Source organism: Nicotiana tabacum, chromosome 18 (assembly GCF_000715075.1).
Source record: "Nicotiana tabacum cultivar K326 chromosome 18, ASM71507v2, whole genome shotgun sequence".
Classification (NCBI taxonomy): Eukaryota; Viridiplantae; Streptophyta; class Magnoliopsida; order Solanales; family Solanaceae; genus Nicotiana; species Nicotiana tabacum.
Window position 1 is genome coordinate 100,293,670 of NC_134097.1, and position 23,441 is coordinate 100,317,110.

At 36.6% G+C, this 23,441-nt stretch overlaps 2 protein-coding genes across 3 annotated transcripts; one reads left to right on the top strand and one right to left on the bottom strand.

The window, feature by feature from the left end:
• The first annotated feature begins 7,758 nt into the window (after positions 1–7,758).
• LOC107802155 (ACT domain-containing protein ACR4) lies at positions 7,759–10,506 on the top strand. The gene is made up of 7 exons (XM_016625603.2): positions 7,759–8,017; positions 8,112–8,157; positions 8,286–8,400; positions 8,499–8,566; positions 8,932–9,528; positions 9,775–9,879; positions 9,959–10,506. Exons 1-7 carry the CDS (start codon positions 7,944–7,946, stop codon positions 10,301–10,303), a joined length of 1,350 nt encoding a protein of 449 aa, XP_016481089.1. The 5' UTR covers positions 7,759–7,943; the 3' UTR covers positions 10,304–10,506.
• A 2,669-nt stretch (positions 10,507–13,175) lies between these two features.
• On the bottom strand, positions 13,176–17,953 carry LOC107802154 (photosynthetic NDH subunit of lumenal location 5, chloroplastic). Of its 2 annotated transcripts, none has more exons than XM_016625601.2 (7): positions 17,736–17,953; positions 17,302–17,490; positions 16,082–16,232; positions 15,810–15,898; positions 14,863–14,917; positions 14,658–14,743; positions 13,176–13,574 (listed from the first exon to the last, which is right to left on the bottom strand). In XM_016625601.2, exons 1-7 carry the CDS (start codon positions 17,757–17,759, stop codon positions 13,422–13,424), a joined length of 747 nt encoding a protein of 248 aa, XP_016481087.1. In that variant the 5' UTR covers positions 17,760–17,953; the 3' UTR covers positions 13,176–13,421. The 2 variants fall into 2 exon arrangements, with proteins under 2 accessions (XP_016481087.1, XP_075093192.1); XM_075237091.1 differs by having other exon boundaries at positions 17,739–17,905.
• Positions 17,954–23,441: the final 5,488 nt, after the last annotated feature.

Sequence of the window (23,441 nt, forward strand, 5' to 3'; positions counted from 1 at the left end):
TTACAATAATTGAACTTAAGGGTAATATTTTTGTTGTTGATTGTCAGATGTTTAAAGAGACTAGGGTCGTGACTTCTACCTAGGTGGATATCTAATGGATAGTAAAATCTAAGTCAAGCTCGTGATTAGTTGTGATCATAATATAGCTATCACACCCGGGTACTCACTCTATCCCTCTCGGTAGTTTGAGTGATTTTGCCCAATTTGGCTTTCTCAAGTCCAAATGGGTATTCATGCAATTCAAGGGATATTAGCTCAAGTCGGGTATTACTATCTCTTGGTTTAACCCTTTAATTGGAGCTATCAATTTCTTGAGTTCACCCCAATTCCTTGTTAACCTAGTTTTCCTAGACTTAGACCTTTTTTCTCGAGTAGAGACTAAGTCATAAAGGCATGAATTAATGTTTGCAACAATTAATTCTATAGTTCTAGCAAGAACTAGGCTCTAGCAAGAACTAGACTAAATATCACTAACTCATTCACATTCAAGCCCTAAATCAATTACCCATCAAATACACATGCTAGAGTTGGGTCACAACCCTAGATATGGGTTTAGCTACTCATGGAAATAACAGATATTAAAGATGAAATGAAGATGAAATTCATAATACTAGATTAAAGGATGAAAATCTAATATTAAAATATGAATCTAGTACAAAATTTTCAAAAGCAGTAAACTCGTTGTCTCAGGTGCTACTCTAATACATAACATAACCTAAAAATGATAAAAAGTTCTATTTATACTAAGCTAAAATTTCTAGACAAAAATGCCCCTGCGGAGGTTGTGGGGCCGCGTAATTCTGAGCGCGGGCGCATTCTTGCTTTCGCAGCCGCACAATTCTGATTGCAGTCCGTGTTCTTCAAATTTGGATTTGGGTTGAGCTGAGTTTTGCAGACCGCCTAATTTCAATCGCGGCCGCGTGAAGGACTTCTGCGGTCGTATAATTTTGGCGCGGACCACGCTTGTCATTTATCCTGAAAATACAACTCTCTAAATCTCTTTTTTGCGGACCGCGTATTTCTGATCGCGACCGTGTTGTGGTTTTCGCGGCCGCACAATATTTGTGCGGTCCGCATTTCAGATCTCTTGGCCTGGTCTTGGTTTTTGTTCAAGTTTTGACTCCTTTATGAGTTGATTATGACTCCTTTTGCTCATTTTGAACAATTCCTGCAGGAAAGCATATTACATTAGTTTTCGGGAACACCTTCACACATTTTTGGCTCAAAACACAAGTAAAAGAGAGCAAATAATATGTTAAAATCCCTACTTATCAGTGACCCCGTCAGCTCTATTATTGATCGCGGGCACGGCCATTATGTGAAAGGACTGGAATCAGTATTTTCCTGGTCCCCTAGAGCCATCGACGGTCGTTGATGATCGTCCGACACGAGATATGCATAGTAGGCGCCGACTGAGTTATGGCTCATTATCGAGGGATGCTGAGGATGTTTCACAGGCGCAGGTATATTTGTATTACTTTTATTTATATTTGTTTTTATCTTATTGATGAGTCATCAATATCTAAAGCGTTTCTATTTTTTTTAAAGACATTATCCTCGCCCATCACAGAGGCCACTTTGTGCGATACTGACATACCTGAGATGGATGATTATATTCAGTAGCCCGCCGAGACCATGGTAAGACCATTACAAATATTTAGCTAACACGTACGTTAGTAATATATATTTCATATACTAAAATATCTTATTATTTTGTAGGTTACTGCTGGACCAACGACTGCTTCTATCGAGTCTGCCAGCCTTACCGACAATCATACTATAGCGCATCCTCCAATAAAGAGGCGACGTGATGAGGATCATCCTAATAGTGTAGTCGGGCGAGATGAGATGCGCCTCAGGCCAGCCAATGCTTTAAAGCATACAGGTTGTGAGACACACTGACATTTATGATTATCTGTATATATGACATTAAATATATAATAGCAATATTATTTATGTTTTAAATAATTTGCGCATGTATTTTTATTTCTCGGGTTATTTATTAGTTTAATACTTCAACACAAAAACAAAAACGATAACTTAACATAATTTCAATTCGGTACAATTAATGATAATACATGACACGTAAAACATAAAGATAAAAAACTACACCCAACACATCCATGTATTTGTTTAGTCACTATCGGCCATTACTCTGTGCTTCAACCACTTAAATTTCTCTTCCAACCTATATTTTTCTTCTTCTACCTCTTTTATTTTCTCCTTCACTACCGCAAATTGTTGTTTTTGTTGTAATTTAAATATCTGGAGTTCGTATTCACCGGTCATATTCCAAACATAGTGCAAACATGAATTGTAGTATTCCTGGTTAATATGTTCATCATACCATTCTTCAAATCTACATTGATTTTCGTCCTATCAATGGGGATTATAACACAACACTATTAATTAACATGTTATATAAAAAATATTAACAAATATTTTTTTCAAAACAATAACTTACAAGTTGTTGATAGATCCAACGTTTGCACCCCAGGTTGTAATTTGACCAACATGGCTTCAAAATCGCACGTTTGCCACAATAACACATTGGTACGTCATTGCGTCCAGGCATTTCTTAATGCAAGGAAACTGAAATTTATGGAAAGTTTTTCTATTTGTTTCGTTAAGCGCAAATAATAAATAAAATGCTCTAGGCTTTTATAGGCAAGACAATACACATAATGCACATTAGTGCCGCGCTATATTTTGCGTGATAATGATTATTTAGGGTACAAGACAACTTTTCCAGAATGGTAGCTTTTTCAGGTTGATAAGACAATACACATAACGTATATTGGTGGCGCGCTATGTTTCACATGATAATGATTCTTTAGGGTACAAGACAACTTTTTCAAAACGGCAGCTTTTTTAGGTCGACAAGACAATATACATAACGTATATTGGTAGCGCGCTATGTTTTGCGTGATAATGATTCTTTAGGGTACAAGACAGTTTTTCCATAACGGCAGCTTTTTCAGGTCAACAAGACAATACACATAACGCATATTGGTGGCGCGCTATGTTTCGCGTGATAATGATTCTTTCGTGTATAAGACAACCTTTTAAACTGAACCAAGAAACCTGTATTCAAAGACCATTTGAAGAGACATTACAATATCCATTTGAAAAATGCCACTAACATTTAATAAGTGGTTCAAGAAGAGGACATCATTTTTAGGTCGAAAGATCCAAATGGAACACGTCATAACACAATCGATCCCTACCCTGAACAAAATATGCTCAGTTGATATACTGATTTGGTTGATGACAAGTGGTATGGTGTTCTGCGTCCCTTGAAAAATAAGCCTATCAATATACACACTGATCTCAAAGTTGTAGGGCACATTATTGAGGGCGAAGTGAATTCTACAAAGCCTGAAGGTATGCGAATTTGGGGCAAAAGACTACAATAGGTTCGCCTTTATTCAAAACGATGTGATTATGAAGTACTATGTCGCTGGCATGGGCTTGTTGTGCCACAAGCAGTGGCTGCAACCTTCGTAACAAGCACACACAAAGATGAACCAGAAGTGATTCGGCATTTGATGAAGGAGATTCTAGAGATGGAAAAGGCACTAGTTATTCATCGTGAAATGGATGATCTTAACTACCTGGAAGGAACGGAGGATTAGTACTGAGATTTATTAGAAAATAAAAAATTACATAGAGACAATGATTATCTTGTTTTCCCAATAGTTGTCGAGTGGGAGGGACTACCTAAGTTTCTACCACAGACGTTGGACATACGAGTCCCATATTGTTGTAGAAATCAAAAAAGTGTTCTTATTGATGATAAATTATGATGCCCTCGGTCCCGACGGGTACGTAAACGATATTGACGATGAAGATGAAGATAGTGACATTGAAATCGTGCCAAACAGCGATGATAATGGCGAATGATAATTTTTTTTTATTTGGGGTGTATGTTAAATTATTGTAATGAAGTATTAATGCAAAATATCAATTAGATCCAACCCCATTGGAAATATAATTTTATTTCATACATTTTGCAAGCTGAACATTTACATACATTTATTACAACAAAACACTAAGTGTATCTTTGATAATTGGGCACATTGGATGAACTTCCACCGAGAGATGAATTACCACCGGTACCCAAACCAGCTGAAGGACATTTACGGTGGTCGTATCCTGTTTAGTAATATATGCCACATTTACGCATATAAACGGTATCACCAATATCCATTTTGTTCCATATACGCATTCTTTTCTGCATTTTTCGTTGACGCACATAATCCTTATTACACACCATTTTGAATGGTTTCGACGGCCAATAATTTTCAGCACCAACTGGCTGCAACTGTCCACTATAGGTGTTTAAGTATGCAGCAATACTATATTATTTATCAACATAACTCGTTGTCGAGGAACCTATATGTTGAAAGCACTTCATGGCATATGAGCACGACATTTTATAGATGGACCATTTTCCATAGGAGCATTGATGGTGTGTGTGCGTATTTTTCCCCCGGTTGTGATGAATAGCAGTGCGAACTTCAAAAATATTTCGCTCGTTGTAATACTGCAAAAATAAATGCCACTGTGCTCACTTCCTGTATTTTCAAATCTTTTCATTGGTATTAGCATAAATTCAACACCGCTTTCCATCAACGACGACGCACCTCTAGATCTATCAACAAACCTCTTCGACATCTACTTGTATGACATTCACACCATGGCGTGACAGGAAATCCACGTGCAGACTTCAATAACCCGTTGAAAGACTCTGACACATTTGTAGTCAAAATGCCCCATCTTCTACCATCATCCTTATGCAAATTCCATTTGTCAAGCTCATGTCGCATCAACCAACGATAGGCTTCTCGGTCTTCTTGCCTAATCAATTCCATTCGCCTCCTGAATTTACACTCTTGGTGATCTGTTGCAGCCATCCACATTAAATCATATAAGTCCTTGTTCGGATGAGCTCTCTGGAAGTTGGCCTTCAAGTGCCTAACATAGTAACGATGGTAAGCATACGGTTCCTACCATGCACGCCAATTCTGTACAGAACTTAAAATACCGCCATGTCAAGCAGATATTAGACAAATACATGAACATTATCTAACAACGTGCTCCTTCAAGTGGTTCAAAAATAATGTCCACATATCTTGGCTTTCATTGGCACAAATAGCAAATGCGAGGGGAAATATGCTTCCATTAGCATCTACTGCAACAACGATCAACAATTTAATATCATACTTTCTATAGACATGAGTGTCGTCTATGGATATTACTGGCCGATAATGCACGAAATCATCAATGGCTGGTTTAAATGCCCAGAACATATATATGAATATGCGTTCTGGTATTTCCGGACTCCGCTCAAGCTTCCATTCAATAATAGTCCCGGGGTTAAAGTGTTGCAATGTGGCCATGTACCTGGGTAGAGAGGCAAATGACTTATCCCAGTTACCATAAACAATTTCAAATGCACATTTGCTCCCGAGAAATGCCTTTCTTTTGGCAACGGTACATCCATATACCTGGTGGACAGATGTTATACACTCCTTGATCTTGTACCTTATGGACGCTTCAATGTGTGGAATCAAGATAAGAGAAATCAAGTCAACATTCAAGTTAAAATAATTCCCACTAAATGTGTCCATTTCACAATTGTGGGTGCCAATGTATTTACCCACAACCCACATATTTGTTTTCTTCTTCCTCGCACGCAACATCCAATTACAACCCGTAAACCATCTATGACAAATAACCTTGTATATGTTCGGAGATGACTCATTAACCACGATCTCACGACACTCTTTTATGTTGTACATTTGCACCGCCCTGCTTAGGCAAGCTTTATCAGCAAAAAGTATGCACTTTGACAGTACCATTGCTCTAGATTTATCCCACATTGCTGTCTGAATTTCGTCAAGATACCTTATGAGGTCATCCACATCCGACATACTTGAAAAATGATCAAGGTAGAGAATCCTCCTTGAATGAAACGGCACATGGGACTCGTATAATCTTGGTCTAACGGGAGGTGAAATCACCCTCATCAGAGAAGGGTGTGTCATCTCCAGACTCATCAGCATTGTTGTCAAAATCAATATTATCTTCCTGACTCAGCGCATCTGCCAGATCCTGATTAAATATGTCCTCTTTGGGAAATTGAGTAAGGACAGGACCTTCGAGTTGCTCGTTCCACTGCACAACCAATAAAATAATGAGTTTCTCAAATTCATCCAAACTTTACATATAACTTTATCACTTCACTTACAAATCATAATGTGTTGATATCCCATGATGCACATTATCATGTTGATGATGACTCCCGGATGGACCACTATGATCCAACACACCAAAATTAGGCATATTCCAACTGGCCGTTGGTTGATAACTTGTCAAATTCATATCTGGACGGTACCCCGTAGGAAATATATTAGTGTTAATACAAATTCAATACAATAAAAATAAACATCGTAACACATAGCAAAATTTAAGTTGACCACTCGGCTTGTGGATTATGTAAATTTGGGGAGAAATTATTTTCTCGCTCCTCATTCGCCCATGGAGATAAGTTTAGATCAGGACAAACTCTTTCACCCGGAACACGTTCTGCTAAAACTGCTCCAAAATAACCACCTAATGATTGAGGGATATCCCTACTTTGCGGAAACTCATTATTGCGAACGTCCTCAGTCTTGACGTACATTTCCAATATTTTTATCACAAAAAGTTCCCAGTGTTCATTCGGAGTCCTCAAAAAATCTGTTAGAGTTTCATCGTCTTCAATGTCAAACTCAGCATAACAAGCAACCCCTTGCGGAGTAACAGAATATGAATATCTTTTGATTACTTTAATATTCACCGAACGTTTGCTTACACTCATTTTATTACATAACAACGATATCAATCTATCGTACTCCATTGTAAGTGGCAACTTAACATGATACTGTGGAGAACAACTATAGCATACTAAGTTATTCTCCACCACAACCTCACCCTATACTCAATATATAACAACAACAACAACAACAACAACAACAACAACAACAACAACAACAACAACAACAACAACAACAACAACAACAACGCATAGCCCTCACACTAGTGGGGTCTGGGGAGGGTAGTGTGTACGCAGACCTTACCCCTACCCCGAAAGAATAGAGAGGTTGTTTCCGAAAGACTGTGTGTTTAGGTAGCCCAAATATAATGAAACTTTAATTTTTCGTTCTTCGAACATTATGACAAATTACAAAATAACTTAACGAACAAATATTTCAGAAGACTTGAAGGATCCTAAATAGATTTTTACAAAATCCTGAAACTCTTTAAATAAGGAAAAATCACTCCATGGGTACAATTATTTGATGTATAGCGCGCATTGGTGTGTCAGTTAGTTGTAGATGAATTATTGGTGGGGCCATCTTTTATGTATGGCGCGGTTATTCACCGTGCTATATTTTAACGGACAAATGTGCCGTTGAGGTATACCGCGGTGAATAACCGCGCTATATATATTATGATACCCTATTTTATTTTATTTTTTACCTATTTTGATAGCTTGAGTCCTAAATCCGGATTCCAAACGGGAGCTTATTAAATTCTGATGTAACAATATTTGCCAAATAAGGTAGGCGGCGTGTTTGTGATGGTGGGGTCCAGATGACAAGGCAATGAGCAACAGGTGTAGTAGTCACGATGAGGCCTGACCAAGTGACTGGCCATCTCTATATTTCTTTATGTAAGATTATAATTATAATAATGTCCCAAACAATTAAAGAACTCTTGGCAAATCTCAAGAGCCATCCAATCACACCTTTATAACCACTGCCAGCAAATAACACAGATCCTTTCCTACGACTCAAACTCGGGACACACACACCTCTATCTATAAGCAGTAACACAAACTGTGTGACAAGAAATCAGAGAATTAAAACAGCACAGAGAATAATTTGATATTTCCAATGGATAACTGGTCTTCTTCTTTCACTGTTGATGATGAATTCAAGAAGCTTGTTCTTCGAATGAACCCCCCAAGGTATGTCCATTTGCCTTCAAATTTGTAACCAAGATTAGACAATTATGCATTCTTATGCTGATTCAACTGTCAAATTTGATGATGGTATTTATAGGGTTACTGTTGATAATACTTCTGACAAGAAAACAACTTTGATCAAGGTATGAATATGTTTGTATTTATTAAAGATGCAATCTTTTTTTTTTCTTTTTCTATATGGGGTTTGAATCAGATTTCTTTGGAATACTTAATTCAAAGAATTGACCTATAAAATTAATGGAATATGCAGGTTGATAGTGCAAATAAAAGAGGAAGCTTGTTAGAAGTGGTTCAAGTTCTTACTGATTTGAACCTTATAATCAGGAGAGCTTATATATCTTCTGATGGGGAATGGTTTATGGATGGTAAGTTTTTAATTTCTTACTGAGGTTTCCTCAATTTATTTAGGAATAAACCCTTGTGTGTTCCTCCTACTAATTGTTTTCTGCATTCTTGATTGCAGTATTTCATGTCACTGATCAACATGGAAATAAGCTCTCTGAAGATAATGTTGCCGAACGCATTCAGCAGGTAAACCTAATCAGCATTGAGCCGTACTTGATTGATTGATTGGGTATCGATTATTTACTCTCCTGAAGCATTAATGCTAAAGATTTAATCACTTTTAGGAAATGGAATATGTTTAGATGCTTTGTCGTCCACTGTGTTCATGTGCCTTAAAGTGAATTCCCTCATTTCCCCTTTTTCTTGAGTCTATCAATCACCAGTTTATTTTACTATAAAGCTCTTAGGATTGGTGTGCTCGTTGAAATAGTATGTAATATTGAATTTTTTGTCAGCAAGTGGATATCACCAAATTAAAGAAGAAGATACAACAAATGCTTTATGGTGTGAGATTGAGTAACATTAAAGAGGAATATTTTCTTGTGTTGCAGTCACTTGGACCGAGGGGTCGCAGCTTCCGTTCTATGGAAAGATCTGTAGGTGTTCAATCTGCAGCAGAACACACAACCATTGAACTGACGGGGCGAGACAGACCAGGATTGCTTTCAGAGATCTTTGCTGTTCTCGCCGACCATAAAAATAATGTTGTAGCAGCAGAAGTATGGACTCATAATTCAAGAATGGCATCAGTTGTTTACATAACTGATGAAGAAAGCGGATTAGCAATAACTGATCCTGATAGGCTTGCCAAAATCAGGAAATTACTGTTGTATGTTTTAAAAGGAGATAGAGATAGGCGAGGCGCCAATACAGCAGTTTCCGTTGGCTCCACTCATACTGAAAGGAGGCTACATCAAATGATGTATGCTGATCGTGATTATGATAAAGATGATACAGATTGTGTATCGGTTGACCAGAGGAAGCCCCTGGTAACCGTAGAAAGTTGTGCAGATAAAGGCTATACCGTCGTAAATTTGAGATGTGCAGACCGTCCAAAGCTGCTCTTTGATGCAGTGTGCACGTTAACAGATATGCAATATGTAGTGTATCATGCTACCATCATTGCTGAAGGACCTGAGGCTTCTCAGGTACTCTTCTAAATTCTTGAAAATGTCCTAAATTGTTTTCTTCTGCCTTAATCTACATGAACCTGGTTCTTTTGCTAAAACTGCATTCTCAAAGAAATGCGGTTCACCATCTTGGGCCATTAGCAGCCTCAGACCAAGAAAGAGTTGTTATTTTCTCTTGTTTAGAAGCTACCTTGTCATAGGAGTACGAATGAGCTTGATAATGAGAGAATTGTGGTGATCTTATCCTCTATACGTGTTTTCCAGGAATATTACATTAGGCATATGGATGGGTGCCCCGTTAGTTCTGAAGCGGAGAGGCAACGTGTAATACACTGCTTAGAGGCAGCAGTCAAGAGGAGAACTTCTACGGTATAAACTCATTCGAATGCAAATTAAGTGCTGAGTCTCCGCACTTGTAAATTTAATTCCTTCTTTCTGTAATATGCAGGGAATAAGACTGGAATTGTGTGGTGATGACAGAATCGGGCTTCTATCTGATGTGACTCGCATATTTAGGGAGAACGGTCTTTCTGTTTCCCGAGCTGAGGTCATGACAAAGGGCTCACAAGCTATTAACGTGTTTTATGTGACTGACGCATCAGGGGGTCCAGTTAAAAGTGAAACGATTGAGGCAGTCCGGAACGAAATAGGTATGACTATTCTTCGAGTAAGGGACGATCTCTACTCGAATTCACCACCACAGCAAACAGCCAGGTTCTCTTTAGGTAACATATTTAGATCAAGATCAGAGAAATTTCTCTACAACTTGGGATTAACAAAGTCATATTCATGAGAAGTTGATAGATAGGAATGCTAGCATAGATGTGATTAGTCGTAGGCTTTGCAGCAAAGCAAAGCATTAGTTAGTAAACCCCTTGCTGATCTCAGGCTGTTTCAATCTTGTAAACAAATGTACAGCCATCCTGTGACCTGGGGGCATTGTAAATACAATACATTCTCTCCCTTTCAATGTCTATGTGGTCCTCTTTGTTAGACTAGTACTAGTTCTTATCAACCCCAGAAACTAAAGGGGGAAAATAACAAGGAAGAGTTCAATGCCCATTGATAATAGCTAAATCTTCTTCTTGTGAGATGTTGAACTGACCAGTACAATAGAGCACTCATTGCGGACATAAAAGGCTTCACAGTTTGATTTGTTGGCAGTTAAAATAATGCTCTGCTTCCTTTACAATATGAAATATCATCCCTTGGTCATAGTAGTCACTAGTCATTTGTGTAAAACAGATTCTTTTTTTTTCTAACTCGATTGAGGTCTTGATTAATCTAGAATCGCGTCGAGTAAGGCCCTGATTAATCTAGAATCGCGTCGAGTAAGGCCCGTTATTATGACGAATAGCGAGTGAAATAAAAACTGGAAGGAACAAAGAAAGGAAAAAATGTCAATCCATAATTTGCCACCAAAAGGTGTGTATAACATATTAAAAAAAAAAAAAAAAAAACTTAAAATCATGTGAGTGTTAAAAGATTATGTCATTCCTATAAGGAAATGTAATTAAAAGTATTGAAACTAAAAACTTACTAGTATAAAAATGTGACTTTTTTAAAAAAATAAATTAAAAAAGAAAGTAAAATATATATATAAATGAACGGAAGAAGTAATAGTTTATAGTTTATTATTCCATATGTGAATAACTCAATACTTTATAATTTATGTATAATAGTATCATTTTATTCTTAATCAGAGGTAGCCTAAAAAATTAATAAAAATTGGTAAAGAATACTTTCATTGTAATGAGTCTTATGCGTCTGTGATTTTGGATTAGTCAAGACTAGAATGACATTTGATTAATCCTCCTAATCTCTGTTAATTGTGTGGGAGGTCTTATGTATGGAGTCCTAGTGTCCAACTTGTCTCCTATTTGCCTTTTGGAATTGCGACCAATTTGGATGGGGCACTAGTACTACTAATCTCAGTCCTCACCACACAATCACATGTTCAAGATTCTGGAAAATCCACATAGAAACAAGGGCAAGGACGTGGCATAAAAACTCTGACCAAAACCTTAAAAGGAGTCTTATCATTTACTCTTTTGAATGGATAGAGTGCGGCCTCAATGATCCTGACACTGATCCTTCATAATCATCAATTTTGTGACCACATGGACCACCTCCAACTAGCCTTCTGTTTTACACACACACAGCAGATTGTGTTTATAGATTTTGCCCTCCCAAATCCAAATAGCAACGCTCCAAGATATATTCCTCCTCCATATAAAATTTTATCTAGGGGAAAATTTAAGAATTAAAAAGATTTAAACTAACACACAAATGTCCTTAATTTTGAGCTTAAAAGGTTCGTCTGACATTTCTTTTTTGCATATAGTTATTCGTTATCCTTTTGCCTATTGGAGAGCAAGAAAATTGTAACAAGAACACAGATATAGACATGCTAATTGGTTTTAACTTATAACAGGTAATCCTATTCTCCTTCCTTTGCCCATATTTCCAAGATAAACAAAGAAATTGTGTCTGAGAAAGTGACATTGCAAGGTAATTTCTCTACTTTATCATTATCCCGTCGAGGTTGGCAACAAGTAGTTTCTGTTACTCCTCTAAAATCTTACAAGATGCACTTTTAGATTTTTCTTAATTGAAAAAGTACAGTATAAAGAAGTTAACAACTAATATAGCATAATAAAGCATTATGGTGAAATTTGCTTTATAAGACGTTACAATAAGGATGTTTTATTCATTTATGTCACAATTACTCTTTGAAGTTCCTTGGTTAATTTCACTGCTATAAACCTTCTGTAAAGTGCACGTCGGCTTTGTAGATGGATGTTCGAACAGTTGAAAGATACAAAAATGAATGTACAAAATGATTTTGGGTCAGATCCTTGATGGCTATCTGTAGGACATTTATTTTTGAACTCCGAAGACAGACAGTTACATTACATTCTACTTACTCAGCTGCAAAACTTCTCTGATAATTTAGTATACAAATATTCATATGCTAATGGAGATCAATTCCTAGTGGCTAGTGCTTATCAAGCTTGTAAACCATGTGGCCAAGCAATCAATGAAATTGGTGAAAACCAGGTCTAACAATCGATCAATGAAAGTGATGAAAACCATGAGACATCAGGTTCAAATTCTCAGCCTCACGGTTATTTAAAGAAAAAGTTGGTAATCTATCAAACATGTAAAGCCGGTAAAGAACATGGCGGGATTTTCTAATTCTCAGAATAGACGGGTTTACAAAAAGTTCTGGTATAGGAGTATATTATGAAGCTACTCTCCCTCTCGTCTGACTTACCTCTCAACCCCGGCACAGAATCAAGCAAGCAACTGGATTTTCCACATTCCTTTAACAAAATGGAGCTATCTGTTATGTGCCCAACTGCAGCTGTTGGGTAAGTTATGATCGTTCATACACAGGCAAGTGTGCTGCTTAACAATGACCAAACCTTTTTTCCTACTGTCCTTTTCTATGTTATTTGTTCATTGTCGCCTCTCTCAGGAGATATAACCATATACTTCCAATTGCTGTGTCAAATCCAACCCTTACTTGAAACTAAACTGGGATCCCCTTTCTTATTTCGCAGACCAAGTAGCATGTAAACTGGGATCCCCTTTCTATACATGATGCAACACTAATTCATCACATTAATCAAGACAAACATAATCCAAACAGTGGTTGTATAGAAGCAACAAGTCTATTACCATCTAGTATATTCAATGTCAACTAAACTGCATCTGCCCAGGTTACAGGAATACAACATACTCACTACTAGCAAGAAATTTTTTACCCTGTAATTCGAAATCCTACAGAGACCCAAAAAAGGAACAGGGAAAAGCCGGGTTTTGGATGAAAACTCAGTACTGAGAATCCTCTTATATCTGGCAACGGGCCTTAACATAATAAAGTGCTTTATATTTGTATTCCCGCCTCATGCCACTGGTAGCTCACCGCAGTCACTGATGACAACCCTCTTCCTTGGACGGTCACCCCTATCGGTCTCCTGCGACTCAATCAATTTCACAATGTCCATGCCTTCTAAAACTTGCCCGAACACAACGTGCCTCTCATCAAGCCATGGGGTCTGCAATGCACCAAAATATAAATGCACAAAAACATAAATGCATACAATATCATGTAAAGTTAAAAGTTGACTAAAAGTTCGGTTTTCTAAAATACACTATCTAAAACAGGCTAGGAATAAAATGGGCTAATGCTCAGAAAAAATATATTTTGTTGCCGACAATGAGCACCTGTAAGTGACCAACTATAATAGTTAAAATATCCTTTGACTGACCGAATTTCCTGAAAATACCCAAAATCCAAAACTTTCATGTTTTATCTTTCATTCCACAGGTATGAATGAGAAAAAAGAGATACATTTTGCTGGCACTACCATGTGCTATTTAGTTCCTTCTTCATTTTTAGGTTTTAAATATACAAACTAAAATTATTTGGTTGAATAACTGTAGCTGCACGGACAAATAACGAGGAAGAAAAGAAATTTAAAAAGAGTGTATTTGATGTTATTATTGTTTAAGCTGGGTATAAACTAGGCAAAGTCCACATATGCTAAAGCATGGTAAGTATTAACTACCAGATACATGTTGCTCAAAGATATATTTTCACAAGCTCAAAAACACCGACTTTGCTGATCGCTGAGAACATTCAGAAGAAAAAGAGAAGAAAGAAAGAGCAAACAGTAAAGAAGTCAACTATTTGTTTCTAGGAATTAAGAGCAGCCAAAATGAATTCTCAATGATCAAATACCAACATAAGTATATACAGTTCTCTTTCATTGCATATGCCAATTGCAATATGCTACTCCCTCCGTTTCATATTTAGATGAGGTACTCTCCTTTTTAGCCTGTTCCAAAAATAAATGACACATTTCTAAATTTGGAAATAATTCAACTTAAACTCCTCATTTTACCCATTTTACCCTTAATGAGAAACTTTTATAACCACACAAATGTCATGACCCCATAACGCTTTTACCCTTAGGCTTTTATGACCACAAATTTCAAAAGTCTTTCTTTTTTTCCTTAAACTCCGTGCCGAGTCAAACTACCTCCTAAATTAAAACAGAGGGAGTACTATTTTAATCATGTCTTTGCTTCCAATATTCAGAAGATATTCTGCTGATTGAGATTCCCACTTCACATACCTTGACAGTGCAAATGAAGAATTGGCTTCCATTGGTATTAGGGCCTGCATTAGCCATGCTAACAACTCCAGGTCCAGTATGAGTCACTGCAGTTATTTGATATTTTCGTCACAAAGAACATTCTACACAATTGAACCAAGGGAACCCGTAGGCCTAGCCACAAAAAGGAGCTTCAAACAAAATTTTGAAGAGAAAAGTCACTTACACTTGAAGTTTTCATCCTTAAAGGTACGACCATATATGCTTTTACCACCGGTTCCCTGCGAATAAAGCATCCCATGTATGGGGAAAAGATTACAATGTGTGGACATGGCAACTGAATATTTTCCAAATTTGAAACTGAAAACACTAGAACTGTTCAATCTAACTAATATATGCATATTAAAGCTTAGAAGAGTAAGAAGTTCAAGTTGCATGGCATAACATATTCAACTGAACAAAACCATCAAATATGCAACAACAACAACAACAACAACAACAACCACAACAACAACAAACCCAGTATAATCCCACAGGTGGGATCTGGGGAGGGTAGTGTGTACGCAGACCTTACCCCAACCTGGAGAGGAAGAGAGGCTGTTAAAACCATCAAATATGCCAGAAGTACATATTCCACTGAGCATCTTCACGCACTCTTTCATGCAGTTAACTACTGATCAAAGAAAATCTTCCTTTCCAGAAAACATAGAAGAAGCAAAAAGTTGATATCAGCAAGTTCATTACTTCATTAAAAAAACGTTTACATCCTGAAGATTGATCATCTCAGAATACAAATATCTTACGAAGTAACCGGCAAATCTCACAAATACAGAACTGAAACAAATTGTAACCCTTTTGTTCTCTGAGTTTCCATGGTGGAAATTGGAGCCATTGCAGATCCAAAAGACAGAAAAGAATAAACCATCAATCAGAAAAAAAGATACCACCGGCCAAGGAAATCAAATTCAAGGTTTAGCATTTCTCCCATTTAAAATCTTGTTCAGATAGAAACAAAGAAAATAAAAGGCTAAATAATAAGCATCCCAAAACATACTTCATTCAATTGTATTACTGAAAACAATATGAACTGGGTGAAGGATGTGATTGAGTCCAGAAGAATGCCAATTAGTGGAACAAATAGAAAAAGAGCAAACCATGTATTGAGACACCTACATTTCCTTTATCGAAATCACCTCCTTGAATCATGAAATCTTTAATAACACGATGAAATGCAGAATCCTTGTAGCCAAAACCCTTCTCACCTGATTGAAAGAAATCAGTACAAACTATAAGCAAACTGTAAATAACAGACAGTAAGTTAGACATGAAACTCAAGCAATAAGGCAGAAGATGATAATATTGATGATAATGATAAAGTAGTAGCAAGAGTAGTAGTGATTATAACATCAGCGACAACACTAATAACATTAAATCTACTAAAGAACCTGTGCAGAGTGCACGGAAATTTTCTGCTGTTTGTGGCACATCATCACCATATAATCCAATTACAATTCGCCCAGCAAGCTTTCCAACAGGATTCCCAATGCTAATATCAAAATAAACTTTGTGTGTCACTTTGGATTGCACCTCGGCCGCCTGGATTTCCATAAATACACTCAGACCAATTTATAAACTTCAACTAAGTAATAAACAAATTACGGAACACAGTCCCACAGACGGAAACATAACACAATGTTTGCTGAAAACTGAACCACAACCACTTTCTACATGTATAAAGGCTCAATCCACTGCCAGAATTCACTTTGTTACTTAAAAAAAGAAAACATCTCCTGTTCCAATTTAAGACACTATTTCATTTAAGGACATATTTGACATCATTTCATTTTTTATACTACTATGTTTACAAGTTTCAAGAATTAAAATTCACTAACTGTTTGAATTTTAAACTTTGATGTGATATTTTCTTTATCAAACTAACTGTTACTTTAGAAGGCATTTGTTTGAGTTTCTTAAAGAAGTTAATGTAAAAGAGTGTTTCAAGAAATTGTTTCTGAAGAAGTTGTTTTTCTGGTATTTTTAAAGAAAGTCCTTGTTTCACTCATGAATATCATAGAAACAACAATTTCTTTTAACCCAACCATTTGAAAAAGAACTCCAAAGTTGTTTAAATGCCTCGTGTATATTCTTCTACTATCAACTTGTCATTAGTCTATTATACAGATAAAAGTCCAATTTAACATCTTAAAATCCGTCTACAATCAATTATTGTCATATAAAATAAGACGGCATACCAACACTCTGCACCACATGCCGACTATGGCCTATGTATTCATCTGCTAACTATTTACAGACGTTAAGCTCTTGAACTTAACCTGACAGGCTATTCCTCACAGAAACCCTATATAGCATATTTCCTAAGTCCATATTTGACATATTTAATTTTGAAGAAAAAACATACTCTTTTCTTTTTAGTGTGTCCTAAAATGAATGACACCTTGCTATATTTAGGAGAAAAATAACTTTAAAATTTGTATTTTAACCTTAATGAGATAATTTATAAACATATAAATGTTTATGACTTATTTTAGATCATAATTTTCAAAAGTTATTCTTTTTATGTGCTCAATCAAACAACATTACATAAACTAGGACAGAGGGTAAATAATAAAGCATCTCATAAATTTGCTCGCAAGCAAGCACAGACCTGCACTGCGGCTTGAATGGACCCGGATAAAGCGCCGGTTTTTCTGAGAACCGAACGGTTCAATGAAGTAGCGAGGCGCAACGAGCCAGAAAAGAAACTTGACGATGAGAATGAAGATTTCACCAACTTAGGAGAAGCATATGTAGGGTTTGCAGCAGCTCGTGGAGCTGAGAGTGAGCCTAAATTCGACTGTAAAAAGGAGAAATTTAAGTCAGGTGAAAAGACGACGACAACAACAACAACAACAACAAAATTACACAAACAACATCTCAATTGTATGAAATCTTTTTATATCCCCGCCCTATTTGGGCTCCTTTTTCAATACCCAATAATTTTGTGTTACGAAGACAAATTAGGGGGTACACTGAAGGACGAAGTTAAAAAATGTATTAGTGAAGAATAGTAGAGAGTTTTGAGAGTTTAAAAAGGCTCACAACTGTAGCAAATGTAGCTGCCATTGTTGCCGATTTCTGTTTCTCCGTTAATGTTCAGTACTTGACTGAATGACTCTAGAGAGAGAAAGAGAGACTGGCGTGGGAGTGGTTGGTGGAAAGTGAGGGTGCAAAGATGGGGAGGGACGGAGATGACGAGCCTCTATCCTTTTGTATACACCGATTTAGGTAAGATATTTTGGACGATGCCAAATGACAATACTCCCCCAATGGCTAGCCTGTGAATCATTTTTTAATTTTTTTATTTTTCCTCCAGTGGTTAGGATCTGTTTTGCATTAAAAAAATCGCTTCATAAGGCAAAAATAATCCTTACTAAATGTAATTTCATACTTCCGGATTATTTGGCATGCATTATAGAAAAATAATGCATACATTAACTTTTGGTATTACTAATTCCTTATTTGGTACATTTTTTTAATCCATGTATTACTAATACAATTATTAGTTATATAACATATTTGGTATTATCCTATGTATAATTAATAATAGCAAACTATGGTATTAGCAATACCAAGGCAATTAATGCATGTATTAGCATGGTCAAAGATAAAATTCACCAACCCTTGACTACGTTTCAAGAGGGGCCTGAAGAGCTGAAGAAAATAAGCTCCTGGAATTCGACACGGTTCAATTGTGTCTTGCGGTTGGGGTTACGGTTTGGCCTGGCGGGTTTTTTTGAAAAATTAATTTTGAAACTTTTCCTATTTTACCCATTGGGTATTTATAATAGTCTAGGGTTATTTCATTAGCCACTTAGCATATGTTGAAATAAGAAAACTCTTGAGAGAGATTTCAAACCTCTTGATTCGAGTTCGACTTTGGATTATATGTTTTCAAGACTTGGGTTCTTGAGGGTTCTTCTTCTCCTTTCTTTATACGTAGGATTTCTAATTTGTCGTTCTTGGGAGGCGATCAGATAGTTTTACGATTGTTGCTTGAGATATTCAATAGGGTTCTAGATTTTCTTTCATACTTCATTATTCAAACTACTTTTGATTATCTTAATCAAACATGTTATTAGTTTTTTTAATTATTGTTATTTCATATTCTGTTGTTTTGTTTGTTTCAGATCGTATTAATTGGTATCAGAGCAAAGGCTCGGGTATTGTTCTAACAAACTCAAGTTCCCCAGTCTTGAAATTAAGATCCGAATTAGTAAAAAAAAAAAAAAGAAGTATAGTTCTTGTTTCGGCTATACCCTAGTCGAGTTGTTTACTCAAAGAAAAAAAATTGTTCTTGAGTTTCAAGAAAAAAAAATTATTGAAGTGTTTTTGTTGATTGTTAGGAAAAGATTGCTTTTGGGTAAGAAAGATTCATTGGACATTCTTGTCAAGGACGAACTAGTTCAAGTTCGCATTAAATAGTTCTTATTATTTGAAACTAACTATTTCTTTCGTGCCAATTCGTTCGTGTTTTTCTCGTTATTTTCATAGAAATTTCTTGGCTCATGTACTTTGTTTTTAAATGTATGTTCTTGATTATATAAACTCCACTCTTAAATTACTTTCAAGAAACTCATTCTTGGATAGGTGATTTGTGAGTTGAGCTCAAACTTTGAGAATTTCTAAGGAATGATGCAGAGAATATATACGAGTGAAACGTGATAATTTCATAATTATGAGAGAATGCATGGTGTTGAGGATAGTACCAGTGGCACTAAAGCACTAGCTCAAGTTGAAGGAACTAATGAAATGTTGCAAGCTATGATGCAACAGATATAACATCTGACTTTGCAGGTAGAAAACTTGTAGAGGGCTAATCAGACAATACCAGTAGCTCCAGCACCCGCAGTACATCAAGGTCCACCTCAAAATGTGAGGAGGGATCCACCACAAGTTAGGGTACCTCCACAATATGCGCCCTATGAAGAATTGAAGATGGAGACTTTGATGACTATATTGATTAAGGTCATCAAGGCTTAAGATGGGGTAGGAGGGGAGCTAGGCATGGCAGAGGATTTGGGATGCGACAATGGAATCAATACAACCGAGATGAAGGAGTTGATAGAAACTTGGGTAGCATTAAGATAAAGATTCCTTCCTTTGAGGGGACAACTGGCGCGGTTGTATATTTGGAGCGGAAAGCAAAGGTGAAAGGATTTGCAGAGTTCATAACTACTCTGAGAAGAAAAAAGTTTAAATGATGGTGACTGAATTGAAGGGATATGCCTTTGCTTGGCTTGAAAGAACTGACCTTGATCGTAGAATGCTTGGTGACATACCAATTGAGACTTGGGAAGACATGAAGAGAGCAATAAGGGATAGATTTGTACCTTCATATTAACATAGATAGATTATCAAGAAGTTGCACGGCTTAGTGCAAGGTTACAAAAGTATTGAAGAGTATTACAATACCATGGAGGTGTTTAGGATGAAGGCTAACCTAGATGAGGTCGAGGAAACCATTATGACTTGATTTTACACTAGGTTGAACAGGGACATTGATAATTAGATTGAACTTTCTAGAGATTGTCATTCTGTAATAGAGATGTTGCACGTGGATACTAAGGTAGAAAGGATACTTAGAGATCAAAACAAGTCGTCCTCTACCAGGTGAAATAGAGATAGTACTACTTGGAGATTTTCTTCGAGTAAGAGTAAAGACGTAAAAACTGAAGTCAAGCCATCTCAATCAGCTGAAAAGAGTAAAATAAGGTAGAGGTTAAGAGGGAGGGAACTCTACTCAACCTGAACCTCATAGAAATTCAAGTTCTATTATTTGTCATAGATGTCAGGGGAGAGGACATATGCAATATGAATGTCCTAATCGACGAGCTATTTTGATTAAGGAGAATGGAGAATATGAATCTTATGATAATGTAGAAGAATCTGATGGAGAGGAATCCACATATGGTATTACCAGTTGCAGGGAGGAAGATCTCCTTAAACACACAGTTAGTTGTTAGGAGATTAATGGGAATTCAAGTGAAAGAGGGTGATTCTGATCAAAAGGAAAATTTATTCTATGCTAGATGTAACATTAGTGGAAGAATTATTTTGTAATTCTGGATAGTGGAAGTTTCACTAATGTGTCTCTTGTTGAGCAGTTGGGTCTTAGGACCATGAAGCATCCTCGTCCCTACAAGCTTCAATGGTTGAATGATATTGGGGAATTGAAAATGAACAAGCAGGTTTTTCTTTGCTTCAAAATTGGAAAGTATATAGATGAAATTTTATGTGATGTTGTACCAATGCAAGCTTGCCATCTATTGTTTGGGAAACCATGGCAATATTGGAATGCACTACATGAAGGGAGGAGTAATAGCTATACTCTTGAGATGAAAGGTAAGAAGTATCTCTTGAAGCCCTTGTCTCCACTTCAAGTGTATAAAGATTATAAAAGAGTTAAACAATTGGGTGGGGAGAAGGTGAGAGAAGGAAAAAAGGAGAATGAGTGTAGAGGTAAAATTTCACTTGTTGAAATTGAGGAAAGTGAAGAAGAGGAAAAATTAGAGGGTAGCCGGAAGAGGAAGAATGAAAAGAAACCGAGTGATGGTGAGAGGAAAGAGGCGAAGGGAAGAGAGTTGAACCTTTTTGTACAAGTCAAAGACTGTGAAAAGACCCTTAGTGAAGGAATACCACTTTTACTATGTGTGTATAAAGAAGTTTATTTGAACACTAACAAACTCTCTAACACTCTGTCTAGTGATTTTAGTTCTTTACTGCAGGAATACAATGATGTATGTCTTGAGGAGCTACCTGAAGGATTGCCACCACTTAGAGGGATTGAATACCAGATTGGCTTTTTACCAAGATCTCAGATTTTGAATAAACCGGCTTATACGAGCAACCCAAAGGAGGCTAAGGAGCTTCAAAGGCAAGTGGAGGAGTTGCTAAATAAGGGGTTCGTGAGGGAGAGCATGAGTCCTTGTGTTGCACCAGTTATTTTGGTACCAAAGAAGGATAGGTCTTGGCATATGTATGTTTATTGTAAATCTATCAATAAAATCATGATAAAGTATTGCTACCTCATTCCTAGATTGGATGATATGTTGGATGAGTTGCATGGTGCAAAGGTATTTTCAAAAATTGATTTGCGAACTGGATATCTGGTAAATTGATTTGCAAAGTGGATATCATCATATTAGGATGAATCATGATGATGAATGGAAAACAATGTTTAAAACTAAAAATGGTTTGTATGAATAGTTAGTTATGCCTTTTGGGTTAACTAATGCACCTAGTACATTTATGCGTTTGATGGATCATGAGCCTGTTTGGATTAGCTCGAAAAAAGTAGCTTTTAAGCACAAGTGCTTAAAAGCAAGTTTTAAGTGGTGGAGCTTGTGTTATAAATAAGTAGTTACCTGTTTGGATAAAAGTGCTGAAACTTAAAAAAAGTTGTTGAAGTGTTTGGTACTGTTAAAAAGACAAAAATATCCTTAAAGTTGTTAACATTATAAAGGAGACAATTATTACAATATATTTAATTCATAATTAATGCAAATAAAAAATAATTTATATTTTACTTTAATTTCAATTTAATTGAGTACTTAAGATATAATTTTTATAAATATAATTCTTGAACGCTTATTTTTTACCACTTTCATTCAAGTAAACTTCCATAAAAATAAAACGAGCTCATTTTCCTTCCATAAATAAGAAAAAGAAACAACAAAAATGATACATTCTAACTTCTTGTTTTGAAGTATCTCATAAGTTAAAGCTAAAATATAAAGCTAACACATCTATTTGGAATATACATAAATAGAATTAAAAATCTAAAACTACCAAGGATAAGTGGTAGCTATATCCGAAAGGTAGGTATATCTTCAATGTCAACCCTTCCATACACAGCAGCATCAACTCTCAATCTGCACGCAAGGTGCAGAAGTGTAGTATGAGTACAACCGACCCATATATTCAATAAATATCATAACTGTGACGACCCGACCAATCGTCTCATGAGTTACCACTCCGTTTTCCCCCATTTCTGCTTCTTTATGCTTCGTTATCCGTGTTTTAGGTGATCGGGTTGATTAGATTGAGTTCGGAGAGTATTTGGTAAGAAATGAGACACTCAGTCTCTTTTAAGAAGGTTTAAGTTGGAAAAGTCAACTGGGTGTTGACTTATGTGTCAGAGAGCTCGGATGTGAGTTCCGATGGTTCGGTTAACTTCGGGAGGTGATTTATGACTTAGGAATGTGATCGGAATTGGTTTTGGAGGTCCGATGTAGAATTAGGCTTGAATTGGCGAAGTTAGTATTTTGCCGATTTCCGGTTGGTAGGTGAGATTTTGATCCGAGAGTTGGAATGGAATTCTGAGAGTTTTTGTAGCTTCGATATGTCATTTGTGATGTGTGTGCAAAATTTTAGGTCATTCGGACGTGGTTTGGTTGGGTTTTTGATCGAAAGCGTATTTCGGAAGTTATTAGAAAACTTAGGCTTGAATTCAATGTGAATTGATGGATTTGGTGTTGTTTGAGGTGTTTTGATGATTGGAAAAAGTTTGAATGAGGTTTTAGGATGTGTTTGCGCTTTTGGTTGAGGTCCCGGAGGCCTCGGGTGAGTTTCGGATGGTCAATCGGACCATATTGGAGTTTGAAAGTTGCAGAAAAATCTGCCCAGCTGTTGCAGAGAATTATCTCTTTGCGTTCGCAAGCGGAGCCTCGCCTTCGCGTAGAAGAATTTGAGGAAGGCCAGAATTAAGCCTTAGCGTTCACGGAAGTCTAGGAGTTTGTGCTTCGC